General features: G+C 42.6%; 1 protein-coding gene across 3 annotated transcripts in view; it reads right to left on the bottom strand.

Annotated features, from left to right (window-relative positions):
- Positions 1 to 14,314, bottom strand: part of pde1cb (phosphodiesterase 1C, calmodulin-dependent b) — a 315,596-nt gene that overhangs the window by 48,963 nt on the left and 252,319 nt on the right. For all 3 annotated transcript variants that reach the window (XM_061941990.2, XM_072912884.1, XM_072912885.1), the window contains 2 exons: positions 10,737 to 10,865; positions 5,681 to 5,782 (listed from right to left, as the gene is read on the bottom strand). In XM_061941990.2, the coding sequence (XP_061797974.1) occupies positions 5,681 to 5,782; positions 10,737 to 10,865 (231 nt within the window). The remainder of the gene's footprint in view (positions 1 to 5,680; positions 5,783 to 10,736; positions 10,866 to 14,314) is intronic.

Genomic DNA, 14,314 nt, shown 5'->3' with positions numbered 1-14,314 from the left:
ATCATTTGATCAAGACTAGTATCATTTGATCAAGACTAGTATCATTTCATCAAGTATCATTTGATCAAGACTAGTATCATTTGATCAAAACTAGTATCATTTCATCAAGACTAGTATCATTTCATCAAGTATCATTTGATCAAGACTAGTATCATTTGATCAAGACTAGTATCATTTGGTCAAGACTAGTATCATTTGATCAAGACTAGTATCATTTCATCAAGACTAGTATCATTTCATCAAGTATCATTTGATCAAGACTAGTATCATTTCATCAAGTATCATTTGATCAAGACTAGTATCATTTGATCAAGACTAGTATCATTTCATCAAGACTAGTATCATTTCATCAAGTATCATTTGATCAAGACTAGTATCATTTGATCAAGACTAGTATCATTTCATCAAGACTAGTATCATTTCATCAAGTATCATTTCATCAAGACTAGTATCATTTCATCAAGTATCATTTGATCAAGACTAGTATCATTTGATCAAGACTAGTATCATTTCATCAAGTATCATTTGATCAAGACTAGTATCATTTGATCAAGACTAGTATCATTTCATCAAGTATCATTTGATCAAGACTAGTATCATTTGATCAAGACTAGTATCATTTCATCAAGTATCATTTGATCAAGACTAGTATCATTTGATCAAGACTAGTATCATTTGATCAAGACTAGTATCATTTCATCAAGTATCATTTGATCAAGACTAGTATCATTTGAACAAGACTAGTATAATTTCATCAAGTATCATTTCATCAAGACTAGTATCATTTGATCAAGACTAGTATCATTTGATCAAGACTAGTATCATTTCATCAAGTATCATTTGATCAAGACTAGTATCATTTGATCAAGACTAGTATAATTTCATCAAGTATCATTTCATCAAGACTAGTATCATTTGATCAAGACTAGTATCATTTGATCAAGACTAGTATCATTTCATCAAGTATCATTTGATCAAGACTAGTATCATTTGATCAAGACTAGTATAATTTCATCAAGTATCATTTCATCAACACTAGTATCATTTGAACAAGACTAGTATCATTTGATCAAGACTAGTATCATTTGAACAAGACTAGTATCATTTGATCAAGACTAGTATAATTTCATCAAGTATCATTTCATCAAGACTAGTATCATTTGAACAAGACTAGTATCATTTGATCAAGACTAGTATCATTTCATCAAGTATCATTTGATCAAGTATCATTTGATCAAGACTAGTATCATTTCATCAAGTATCATTTGATCAAGACTAGTATCATTTCATCAAGTATCATTTCATCAAGACTAGTATCATTTGAACAAGTATCATTTCATCAAGACTAGTATCATTTCATCAAGTATCATTTCATCAAGACTAGTATCATTTGAACAAGACTAGTATCATTTGATCAAGACTAGTATAATTTCATCAAGTATCATTTCATCAAGACTAGTATCATTTGAACAAGACTAGTATCATTTGATCAAGACTAGTATCATTTCATCAAGTATCATTTGATCAAAACTAGTATCATTTGATCAAGTATCATTTGATCAAGACTAGTATCATTTCATCAAGTATCATTTCATCAAGACTAGTATCATTTGAACAAGACTAGTATCATTTGATCAAGACTAGTATCATTTCATCAAGTATCATTTGATCAAGACAAGTATCATTTGATCAAGTATCATTTGATCAAGACTAGTATCATTTCATCAAGTATCATTTCATCAAGACTAGTATCATTTGAACAAGACTAGTATCATTTGATCAAGACTAGTATCATTTCATCAAGTATCATTTGATCAAGACTAGTATCATTTGATCAAGTATCATTTGATCAAGACTAGTATCATTTCATCAAGTATCATTTCATCAAGACTAGTATCATTTGAACAAGACTAGTATCATTTGATCAAGACTAGTATCATTTGATCAAGTATCATTTGATCAAGACTAGTATCATTTGATCAAGTATCATTTGATCAAGACTAGTATCATTTCATCAAGACTAGTATCATTTGAACAAGACTAGTATCATTTGATCAAGACTAGTATCATTTCATCAAGTATCATTTGATCAAGACTAGTATCATTTCATCAAGACTAGTATCATTTGATCAAGTATCATTTGATCAAGACTAGTATCATTTCATCAAGACTAGTATCATTTGATCAAGTATCATTTGATCAAGACTAGTATCATTTGATCAAGACTAGTATCATTTGATCAAGACTGGTATCATTTCATCAAGTATCATTTGATCAAGACTAGTATCATTTGATCAAGTATCATTTGATCAAGACTAGTATCATTTGATCAAGTATCATTTCATCAAGACTAGTATCATTTGAACAAGACTAGTATCATTTGATCAAGACTAGTATCATTTCATCAAGTATCATTTCATCAAGACTAGTATCATTTGAACAAGTATCATTTCATCAAGACTAGTATCATTTCATCAAGTATCATTTCATCAAGACTAGTATCATTTGAACAAGACTAGTATCATTTGAACAAGACTAGTATCATTTCATCAAGTATCATTTCATCAAGACTAGTATCATTTGATCAAGACTAGTATCATTTGATCAAGACTAGTATCATTTGATCAAGACTAGTATCATTTCATCAAGACTAGTATCATTTGATCAAGACTAGTATCATTTGATCAAGTATCATTTGATCAAAACTAGTATCATTTCATCAAGACTAGTATCATTTCATCAAGACTAGTATCATTTCATCAAGTATCATTTGATCAAGACTAGTATCATTTGATCAAGACTAGTATCATTTCATCAAGACTAGTATCATTTGATCAAGACTAGTATCATTTCATCAAGACTAGTATCATTTCATCAAGACTAGTATCATTTCATCAAGTATCATTTGATCAAGACTAGTATCATTTCATCAAGACTAGTATCATTTCATCAAGACTAGTATCATTTGATCAAGTATCATTTGATCAAGACTAGTATCATTTGATCAAGACTAGTATCATTTCATCAAGTATCATTTGATCAAGACTAGTATCATTTGATCAAAACTAGTATCATTTGATCAAGACTAGTATCATTTGATCAAGTATCATTTGATCAAGACTAGTATCATTTGATCAAGTATCATTTGATCAAGACTAGTATCATTTGATCAAGTATCATTTGATCAAGACTAGTATCATTTCATCAAGACTAGTATCATTCGATCAAGTATCATTTCATCAAGACTAGTATCATTTGATCAAGTATCATTTGATCAAGACTAGTATCATTTCATCAAGACTAGTATCATTTGATCAAGTATCATTTGATCAAGACTAGTATCATTTCATCAAGACTAGTATCATTTCATCAAGACTAGTATCATTTGATCAAGTATCATTTGATCAAGACTAGTATCATTTGATCAAGACTAGTATCATTTGATCAAGACTGGTATCATTTCATCAAGTATCATTTGATCAAGACTAGTATCATTTGATCAAGTATAATTTGATCAAGACTAGTATCATCTCATCAAGTATCATTTGATCAAGACTAGTATCATTTGATCAAGCTATTTGGAACTAAAGTATGGATGATTCCGGCTTGTCATGATCCGCGGTCCAGATCATGTTTTTGTTATGTTCTGTTAGTTTTGGACTCCATAGTTCCTGTTTTTTGTGCACCCTTGTTTGTTTTGGTGGCCATGGTTACTTATTATTTCCACCTGCCTCTGATTAGTGTTCACCCGCTCACTAATCAGAGGCATTATTTAAGCCTGCCTTTGCCAGTCAGTCGTCCTGGCGTCTTTGTTTGCCTCATGCCTTGCCAAGTAAGTCTTATTCGTTCCATGCCATAGTTTATGCCAGTTGTTCGCTTCGTGCCTAAGTCTTGTTTATTTCATGCCACAGTTTCGTGAGGTTCCATGTCCATAGTTCCATGTTTCCTGCTGTGCTAAGTCTTTGTTTTTAGCTTCAAGTCTTTTCCTTCGACTAGTTTTCTGATTTTGGTGCTGTTTTGACTTCTCAAGAATAAACCATGCTCCTACCTGCAAGTCCTGTCCAGAGTGATCCATTTGCCTTCCTGGGAGAACGATCCCGCGGTAAGCTGCCAAAACCATGTCCTGACACGGCTGATATCGTATTGGATTAATACTGGTCAATCCACAAGGCTCCGATATACTTGTTGCACAAGTGTCGCAACATTTTAAAGCGCATACAGAGCCAACTAAACTGCTTGATAACAAACACTTATCATACTTCAAATGCACGGATAAGCGGAAGAAAATGGATGGATGGATGAAAAAAGACACCAGGAGGTTGCCTACAGCCACAGCTGTTAATACCAGTGCTTTTTAATCAATCAATCAATGTTTATTTATATAGCCCTAAAGTCCAGTCCATAGTGGATCTAACATAATAGTGAGAGAGTCCAGTCCATAGTGGATCTAACATAATAGTGAGAGTCCAGTCCATAGTGGATCTAACATAATAGTGAGAGTCCAGTCCATAGTGGATCTAACATATTAGTGAGAGTCCAGTCCATAGTGGATCTAACATATTAGTGAGAGTCCAGTCCATAGTGGATCTAACATAATAGTGAGAGTCCAGTCCATAGTGGATCTAACATAATAGTGTGAGAGTCCAGTCCATAGTGGATCGAACATAATAGTGAGAGTACAGTCCATAGTGGATCTAACATAATAGTGAGAGTCCAGTCCATAGTGGATCTAACATAATAGTGTGAGAGTCCAGTCCATAGTGGATCTAACATAATAGTGAGAGTCCAGTCCATAGTGGATCTAACATAATAGTGTGAGAGTCCAGTCCATAGTGGATCTAACATAATAGTGAGAGTCCAGTCCATAGTGGATCTAACATAATAGTGTGAGGGTCCAGTCCATAGTGGATCTAACATAATAGTGAGAGTCCAGTCCATAGTGGATCTAACATAATAGTGTGAGGGTCCAGTCCATAGTGGATCTAACATAATAGTGAGAGTCCAGTCCATAGTGGATCTAACATAATAGTGTGAGGGTCCAGTCCATAGTGGATCTAACATAATAGTGTGTGAGTCCAGTCCATAGTGGATCTAACATAATAGTGAAAGTTCAGTCCATAGTGGATCTAACATAATAGTGAAAGTCCAGTCCATAGTGGATCTAACATAATAGTGAAAGTCCAGTCCATAGTGGATCTAACATAATAGTGAAAGTCCAGTCCATAGTGGATCTAACATAATAGTGAGAGTCCAGTCCATAGTGGATCTAACATAATAGTGAGAGTCCAGTCCATAGTGGGGCCAGCAGGAGACCATCCCGAGCGGAGACGGGTCAGCAGCACAGAGATGTCCCCAACTGATGCACACGCAATGGTTGGGGACATCTAACAATAACCTTGTGCTAGTTAAAGACATTGATGGTTATTTGGCGGCCATACGAGCTTGGCGGTTAATTGATGACAGGTAATTGCAGAATTGGCGGTATTGTTTGTTGTTGTTTACAGATCTGACAATGGCACACGTGGAATCCCCTTGCTGACCAGGAACAAGGAGTCCTACCTGAGCTGGTTCTGCTACTAAACAAGTGTAACTGCTCAGGTTGAAACGCTGCAATGGCGGTGGCGTCCGTTCAGTGACACAACCATCAACTTGTACGCGGACAAAAAAGTAGACAACTGACCCCTCAGGCTGTTGCAGGAAGTTTTTCATGGCCTTCACCTGCTGGAAGTGACAGGACATGTCTGTGGCCAGAACCATTTCCACCACCAAAGCTCTCAGCTCTCTGTGGGAAAGAGGAGACAAATATTCATAAAGAAGTGTCACACAGCTCAGTCATCACAAGACTCATTCATTCATTCATTGCTGGCGCGAAAGAAGGCATTGTGAGAGCTATTCATGTTGTCTGTGCTCTGATAGGTCCAAACTCCATCCATCCATCCATCCATCTTCTTCCGCTTATCCGAGGTCGGGTCACGGGGGCAGCAGCCTAAGCAGGGAAGCCCAGACTTCCCTCTCCCCAGCCACTTCGTCCAGCTCCTCCCGGGGGATCCCGAGGCGTTCCCAGGCCAGCCGGGAGACATAGTCTTCCCAACGTGTCCTGGGTCTTCCTCGTGGCCTCCTACCGGTCGGACATGTCCTAAACACCTCCTTAGGGAGGCGCTCGGGTGGCATCCTGACCAGATGCCCGAACCACCTCATCTGGCTCCTCTCCATGTGGAGGAGCAGCGGCTTTACTTTGAGTCCCCCCCGGATGACAGAGCTTCTCACCCTATCTCTAAGGGAGAGCCCCGCCAATCGCTTCGAAGCCGTCCGGAAGTCGTTTTCCATGGCTTCCCCGAACTCCTCCCATGTCCAAGTTTTTGCCTCCGCGACCGCTGAAGCCGCACACCGCTTGGCCTGTCGGTACCTGTCCGCTGCCTCAGGAGTCCCATGAGCCAAAAGAACCCGATAGGACTCCTTCTTCAGCTTGACGGCATCCCTCACCGCCGGTGTCCACCAATGGGTTCTAGGATTACCGCCACGACAGGCACCAACTACCTTGCGGCCACAGCTCCAATCAGCCGCCTCGACAATAGAGGTGCGGAACATGGTCCACTCGGACTCAATGTCCAGCACCTCTCTCGTGACATGTTCAAAGTTCTTCCGGAGGTGGGAATTGAAACTCTCTCTGACAGGAGACTCTGCCAGACGTTCCCAGCAAACCCTCACAATGCGTTTGGGCCTGCCAGGTCTGTCCGGCATCCTCCCCCACCATCGCAGCCAACTCACCACCAGGTGGTGATCGGTAGAAAGCTCCGCCCCTCTCTTCACCCGAGTGTCCAAAACATGAGGCCGCAAATCCGATGACACAACTACAAAGTCGATCATAGAACTGCGGCCTAGGGTGTCCTGGTGCCAAGTGCACATATGGACACCCTTATGCTTGAACATGGTGTTCGTTATGGACAATCCGTGACGGGCACAAAAGTCCAATAACAAAACACCACTTGGGTTCAGATCCGGGCGGCCATTCTTCCCAATCACGCCTCTCCAGGTTTCACTGTCGTTGCCAATATGAGCGTTGAAGTCCCCCAGTAGAACGAGGGAATCACCCGGGGGAGCACTCTCAAGTACTCCCTCGAGTGAATCCAAAAAGGGTGGGTACTCTGAGCTGCTGTTTGGCGCGTAAGCGCAAACAACAGTCAGGACCCGTCCCCCCACCCGAAGGCGGAGGGAAGCTACCCTCTCGTCCACCGGGTTGAACATGCAGGCTTTGAGCCGGGGCGCAACAAGAATTGCCACCCCAGCCCGTCGCCTCTCACTGCCGGCAACGCCAGAGTGGAAGAGAGTCCAGCCCCTCTCGAGAGAAGTGGTTCCAGAGCCCTTGCTGTGCGTCGAGGTGAGTCCGACTATATCCAACCGGTCCAAACTCGTGCCATGAAAATTGGATTTTTTGGGCGTACTTTCACATTTTGTAGACAGCACAACTGTTGGACCTTGAAAGTGTTTGTCATGTTCCACAGAACATCTTGCTTATTAGAGGAGGAGCTCACTCTTGTCCCATTTCAACATTAGTGTTGTGCTTCAAACACCTGCCGCCTCTCACTCTGACAGGCGTTCCTCTCCTTCTGCAGCCGCACCTCCGCCTTCACTCTATGACTAGTGATGGGTCCGGCAACACCGATGCATCGGCGCATGCGTCGAGCTCATAGAGCTGGAGTCGAACTTTTGCAGATCGGCCTCAGTCTATAAAAAACATTACATCATCACACCCAAGACAATTGGGCACACACGCACACACCGCCCCTCCCCCACCAGACACCTTCACCACCGCTTCTTTCCCCTCGGGGTGATGGTCGGATGGCAGCGCTTCATTATTATTAGCCTTTATTTCATCCATCCATCCATCTTCTTCCGCTTATCCGAGGTCGGGTCGCGGGGGCAGCAGCCTAAGCAGGGAAGCCCAGACTTCCCTCTCCCCAGCCACTTCGTCCAGCTCCTCCCGGGGGATCCCGAGGCGTTCCCAGGCCAGCCGGGAGACATAGTCTTCCCAACGTGTCCTGGGTCTTCCCCGTGGCCTCCTACCGGTCGGACATGCCCTAAACACCTTCCTAGGGAGGCGCTCGGGTGGCATCCTGACCAGATGCCCGAACCACCTCATCTGGCTCCTCTCGATGTGGAGGAGCAGCGGCTTTACTTTGAGCTCCCCCCGGATGACAGAGCTTCTCACCCTATCTCTAAGGGAGAGACCCGCCACCCGGCGGAGGAAACTCATTTGGGCCGCTTGTACCCGTGATCTTGTCCTTTCGGTCATAACCCAAAGCTCGTGACCATAGGTGAGGATGGGAACGTAGATCGACCGGTAAATCGAGAGCTTTGCCTTCCGGCTCAGCTCCTTCTTCACCACAACGGATCGATACAGCGTCCGCATTACTGAAGACGCCGCACCGATCCGCCTGTCGATCTCACGATCCACTCTTCCCTCACTCGTGAACAAGACTCCGAGGTACTTGAACTCCTCCACTTGGGGCAAGATCTCCTCCCCAACCCGGAGATGGCACTCCACCCTTTTCCGGGCGAGAACCATGGACTCGGACTTGGAGGTGCTGATTCTCATCCCTAGTCGCTTCACACTCAGCTGCGAACCGATCCAGTGAGAGCTGAAGATCCTGGCCAGATGAAGCCATCAGGACCAAATCATCTGCAAAAAGCAGAGACCTAATCCTGCAGCCACCAAACCGGATCCCCTCAACGCCTTGACTGCGCCTAGAAATTCTGTCCATAAAAGTTATGAACAGAATCGGTGACAAAGGGCAGCCTTGGCGGAGTCCAACCCTCACCGGAAACGTGTCCGACTTACTGCCGGCAATGCGAACCAAGCTCTGACACTGATCATACAGGGAGCGGACCGCCTTTATTTAACCAGGTAAAATCCCATTGAGATCAAAGATCTGTTTTCCAAGGGAGACCTGGCCAAGAGGGCAGCAGCAAGGTTAAATTAAAAACAGTAAACAAATACATAAAACATCACATTTACAACTTGCTCACATGACACATGTGCATACAGACAAGGTAGACTGCAATCCTTTCACAGAAGCTTTAAACTCATTCAACGTAACTAGGGTTTGAAGTTTAATGTTCGATTGTAGGTTATTCCAAGCCTTCGGTGCTGAAAACCTAAATGCTTTCTTGCCCAGTTCAGTTCTTACTTTGGGGACGACAAATTGCAGAACATTCATTGAACGAAGATTGTGACTTCCTTGTTTCTTTCAGAGTGAGAGGCGGCAGGTGTTTGAAGCGCAACACTAATGTTGAAATGGGACAAGAGTGAGCTCCTCTTCTAATAAGCAAGATGTTCTGTGGAACATGACAAACACTTTCAAGGTCCAACAGTTGTGCTGTCTACAAAATGTGAAAGTACGCCCAAAAAAAGAAACAAACAAAGAAAACAAAGCCCCAAAAAAGTCTGCGGGCTGTAGAGCGTTTTCTATTGGGGCTCCAGCACTATGGAATGCCCTCCCGATAACAGTTAGAGATGCTACCTCAGTAGAAACATTTAAGTCCCATCTCAAAACTCATTTGTATACTCTAGCCTTTGAATAGCCCCCCTTTTTTTAGACCAGTTGATCTGCCGTTTCTTTTATTTTCTCCTCTGCTCCCCCCTATCCCTTGTGGAAGGGGAGACACTCAGATCCGGTGGCCATGGATGGGGTGCTGGCTGTCCGGGGTCGGGACCCGGGGTGGACCGCTCGCCTGTATATCGGTTGGGAACATCTCTGCGCTGCTGACCCGTCTCCGCTCGGGATGGTTTCCTGCTGACCCCACTGTGGACTGGACCCTTACTGTTATGCTGGATCCACTATGGACTGGACTCTCACAATATTATGTTAGACCCACTCGACATCCATTGCATTCGGTCTCCCTAGAGGGGGGGGGGGGTTACCCACATATGCGGTCCTCTCCAAGGTTTCTCGTAGTCATTCACATCGACGTCCCACTGGGGTGAGTTTTTCCTTGCCCTTATGTGGGCTATACCGAGGATGTCGTTGTGGCTTGTGCAGCCCTTTGAGACACTTGTGATTTAGGGCTATATAAATAAACATTGATTGATTGATTGATTGATTTGTTAAAAGACAAGACAGATAAGATGGAGTGATACCCAGAATGGTTTTGTAGATGAAAACATACCAATGATTGAGGCGTCGAGCACATAAAGATGTCCAGTTAACCATTGAGTATAACACACAATGGTGAGTAAGGGGAGCGCAGTTGGTAATGAATCTCAGAGCAGCAGTCGACCTCCAGGGCCCCAACTCCCCTCCCCTCTGTTGCCAGTTTGTGGTGATTAAATGTAATGTGTTTATGTGTGCATTGCATGGAGGTTTTTTCCCCACTCCAGACTAGGCCCCCTTAGGAGTCCAGTCTAGATTGTATTTTTTTACTCATCTTTTTCCCCAGCGTTTTACCTTTTTCTTATCTTTTACAGCGTTCCTGTTCTGTAGCCCTGTACACTGTTTGTTTGTCTCATCTTGAACGGGTTTGTGCTGAAAACAAAGTTTCCTTGTACTTATGCAATGACAATAAAGACCTATCTGAATATCTGAATCTAAACACAAGTAAGAATAGGATCCGAGAGAAGAGCTCACTAGAAGTATAAACTGGAGTCACATGACTGTTTGGCTTGGGTATCAACACTCCACTTAATATTAGTACCGGTATTGGATTTCCTTTTGTGGTCTCAGCATCATCACTCTTACCTCCAGTCGTCCTTGGAGAGGTTGTAGAGGATGTTCATCTCGTCGTCGTCCTGCAGCAGGCGGTAGGCAGCGCTCACGTGGTGGCTCTCCAACACTGAGCGGTCGTTATACAGGATGGCCGTGTCCGACCTGAGAGGACGCACAGCAAATCACATCGAATGTTTTACTTCTTTTAGCAGTGGAACTGATCTCTGAACTGCGGGTTGGGAGAAAGCCTTTGAGGATACTTGAGGAAGTTTATGGTTTTTACGTTAAATCCAGATTCTGATCTAACAAAGGTCTTAAGTCATTCTCCTTCTATGCCACATCAATATGGAATGCACTCCCAACAGGTGTAAAAGAAAGTGCATCTCTATTAGGGATGTCCCGATCCAGGTTTTTGCACTTCCGATCCGATACCGATACTGACCGATACTGGCCTATCCGAGCATGTATTAAAGTTTAAAGTTATTTAGCCTACCGTATTTTCCGCACTATAAGGCGCACCTAAAAACCACAAATTTTCTCAAAAGCTGACAGTGCGCCTTATAACCCGGTGCGCTTTATATATGGATTAATATTACGATTCATTTTCATAAAGTTTCGATCTCGCAACTTCGGTAAACAGCCGCCATCTTTTTTCCCGGTAGAACAGGAAGCGCTTCTTCTTCTACGCAAGCAACCGCCAAGGTAAGCACCCGCCCCCATAGAACAGGAAGCGCTTCTTCTTCTACTGTAAGCTACCACCCGCCCCCGGAAGAAAAAGAAGCGCGCGGATATTTCGTTTCATTTCCTTTGTGTGTTTACATCTGTAAAGACCAGACTACAAAATGCACGTACGGTGAATATTCGCACCACAGGGAATGAGAAGTCGTCCTTCACTGTGGTTCTAGCTTGCCATGCTAATGGCCAGAAACTTCCACCCATGGTGATATTCAAAAGGAAGACCTTGCCAAAAGAGACCTTTCCAGCCGGCGTCATCATAAAAGCTAACTCGAAGGGATGGATGGATGAAGAAAAGATGAGCGAGTGGTTAAGGGAAGTTTACGCGAAGAGGCCGGGTGGCTTTTTTCACACAGCTCCGTCCATGTTGATATACGACTCCATGCGCGCCCACATCACAGATGGTGTCAAAAAACAAGTGAAGCACACAAATACAACACTCGCCGTCATTCCGGGTGGATTAACCAAAGAACTCCAACCGCTGGATATTGGTGTCAACAGGGCATTCAAATCACGACTGCGAACGGCGTGGGAACAATGGATGACCGAAGGCGAACACACCTTCACTAAAACAGGCAGACAGCGCCGGACGACATACGCCAACATTTGCCAGTGGATCGTAAATGCCTGGGCAGATATTTCGGTCACAACTGTGGTCCGAGCTTTCCGGAAGGCAGGATTCACAGAACTACTGGACAACAACAGCGACACTGACTCCGATGACTTCGACGAGACGGAACCGGCCATTTTGGATCCCACGCTTGCGCAACTTTTCAATTCGGACACCGAAGACGAAGAATTCGAAGGATTTACGAATGAAGAATAACTTCAGAAGGTGAGCGCTATGTTTATTTTGTGTGTTGTGACATTAACGTTCGAGCAACATTATGTTGCTATTGCTCTACACCATTTTTAATTTTACTATGTTTGTGATTGCACATTTGCGTACATTTTGGGACAGAGTTGTTAGAACGCTGGTTTTCAATATATTATTAAAGTTTGACTGAACTATCTGACTGGTTTTTTGACATTCCCTTTAGCGCAGCGTAGGCGCGGCTTATAATCCAGGGCGGCTTATTGGTGGACAAAGTTATGAAATATGCAATTCATTGAAGGTGCGGCTAATAATCCGGTGCGCCTTATAGTGCGGAAAATACGGTACTTAGTTGTCAGAATCATGTTGAAAAGGGTTTTAGTACTCTTGATAACAACTAGCCAGCTGAATTAGGGGAGTTTGAATAATACACAATGGTTGGTAACAAGAAACTGACCTGTTTATTCAAGGATAAACACAAAATAGACAAAATTATACATGACAAACAGAAATGACATCATTGAACTAGGGCTGGGCGATATGGCCTTTTTTTAATATTGCGATATTTTAAGGCCATATTGCGATACACGATATATATCTCGATATTTTGCCTCAGCCTTGAATGAACACTTGATGCATATAATCACAGCAGTATGATGATTCTATGTGTTTTGATTGATTGATTGTGTTACGCCTTCGAGGCATAGTGATGCCGGAGGTCGTCTTTTCAAGATGCAGAGGGATGTCAGGAAGCGGCTTGCAGGTGAGAATAAATGATTTATTCTGAATGCAGAACAAAATGCTGCGCGGTGCACCACGGCACGGAAAACAAGAGGGTAGCAAAGATGCTAATATCAAAAATGTAAACTATGAGCGAAACTAGGAGCGTAACTTGTTGCGTAGGAGCAAACAAAACCAACAGACCGAATGAGGCCAGCGCGTAAACTAAATAGCCCTCTGATTAGTGCCCGGGCAACAGGTGCGCGTCCGGGACACTAACCAGAGGCAGGTGACTCTAATCTGCCGTCATGGCAACAGAAACAAACTCAAGAGGTGCTGAAAAACACAAGTGACTTGAAAACAAAAACAAAAATATGATCCGGGCAGCGGATCATAACAGATTGAGACTTTTATTAGTAGGTTGCACAGTGAAGTACATATTCCGTACAATTGACCACTAAATGGTAACACCCCAATAAGTTTTTACACTTGTTTAAGTCAAGGTCCACTTAAATTGATTCATGATACAGATATCAAAATAGTGTCACACCACCTATTTATTAGGTGGTGTGACACCAACCATCTTATTTTAAATGTGACCAAGACACAGGAAATGGTTTTGGATCCGAGGAAAGTGACTGACCATGAGCCAGTGGTCATCAAAAATCAGGAAATCACCCAGGTATCCTCATATAAATATTTAGGGGTTCATATTGATAATCTTCTCTGCTGGAAGACACATATTGACAAACTGTGCAATAGACTGCAACAGAGGCTATATTTTTTGCGAAGATTAAGATTGTACGGCGTAAGCAGCCACATCATGATGATTTTCTACCGTGCCATTGTAGAGAGCATCATTAGATACGGGATCACCTCATGGTTTGGCAACCTAACCGTTAAGCTAAAAAGCAAACTGGCCGGCATGCATAAAACGGCAATGAAAATCGTAGGGAGGAAAGAATATGAGCCTATACAGAGCATCTATGAGCAGGCAGTTAGGAAAAAAGCTAAGAAAATTATTTCCAACTCACAACACCCACTCTTTCCTGAATATGGAACCCTGCCATCAGGGAGAAGACTCCGGGTCCCACTATGCAAATCTAACCGCCTTAAATTATCATTTGTCCCAGCCTCCATTAAGCTGACCAACAATGTGCAATAGAATTTTAATACATAGGTTAGCACTTTTTTAGCACATAGCACTTTAGAACTAAGCACTTTAGCACACAGCACTTTATCCATGAGCTCTAGTGCAATGCACATTGGTACTTTATCTTTATCTCCATACTGTAGATTTTATGCCTACATCAAAGTGCCACCTATGTCTATCAAGCTCCAT

This window comes from Nerophis lumbriciformis, linkage group LG03, assembly GCF_033978685.3.
Source record: "Nerophis lumbriciformis linkage group LG03, RoL_Nlum_v2.1, whole genome shotgun sequence".
Classification (NCBI taxonomy): domain Eukaryota; kingdom Metazoa; phylum Chordata; class Actinopteri; order Syngnathiformes; family Syngnathidae; genus Nerophis; species Nerophis lumbriciformis.
Note: the sequence above shows the minus strand (reverse complement) of the source record. Positions and strands in the feature narration are given on the sequence as shown.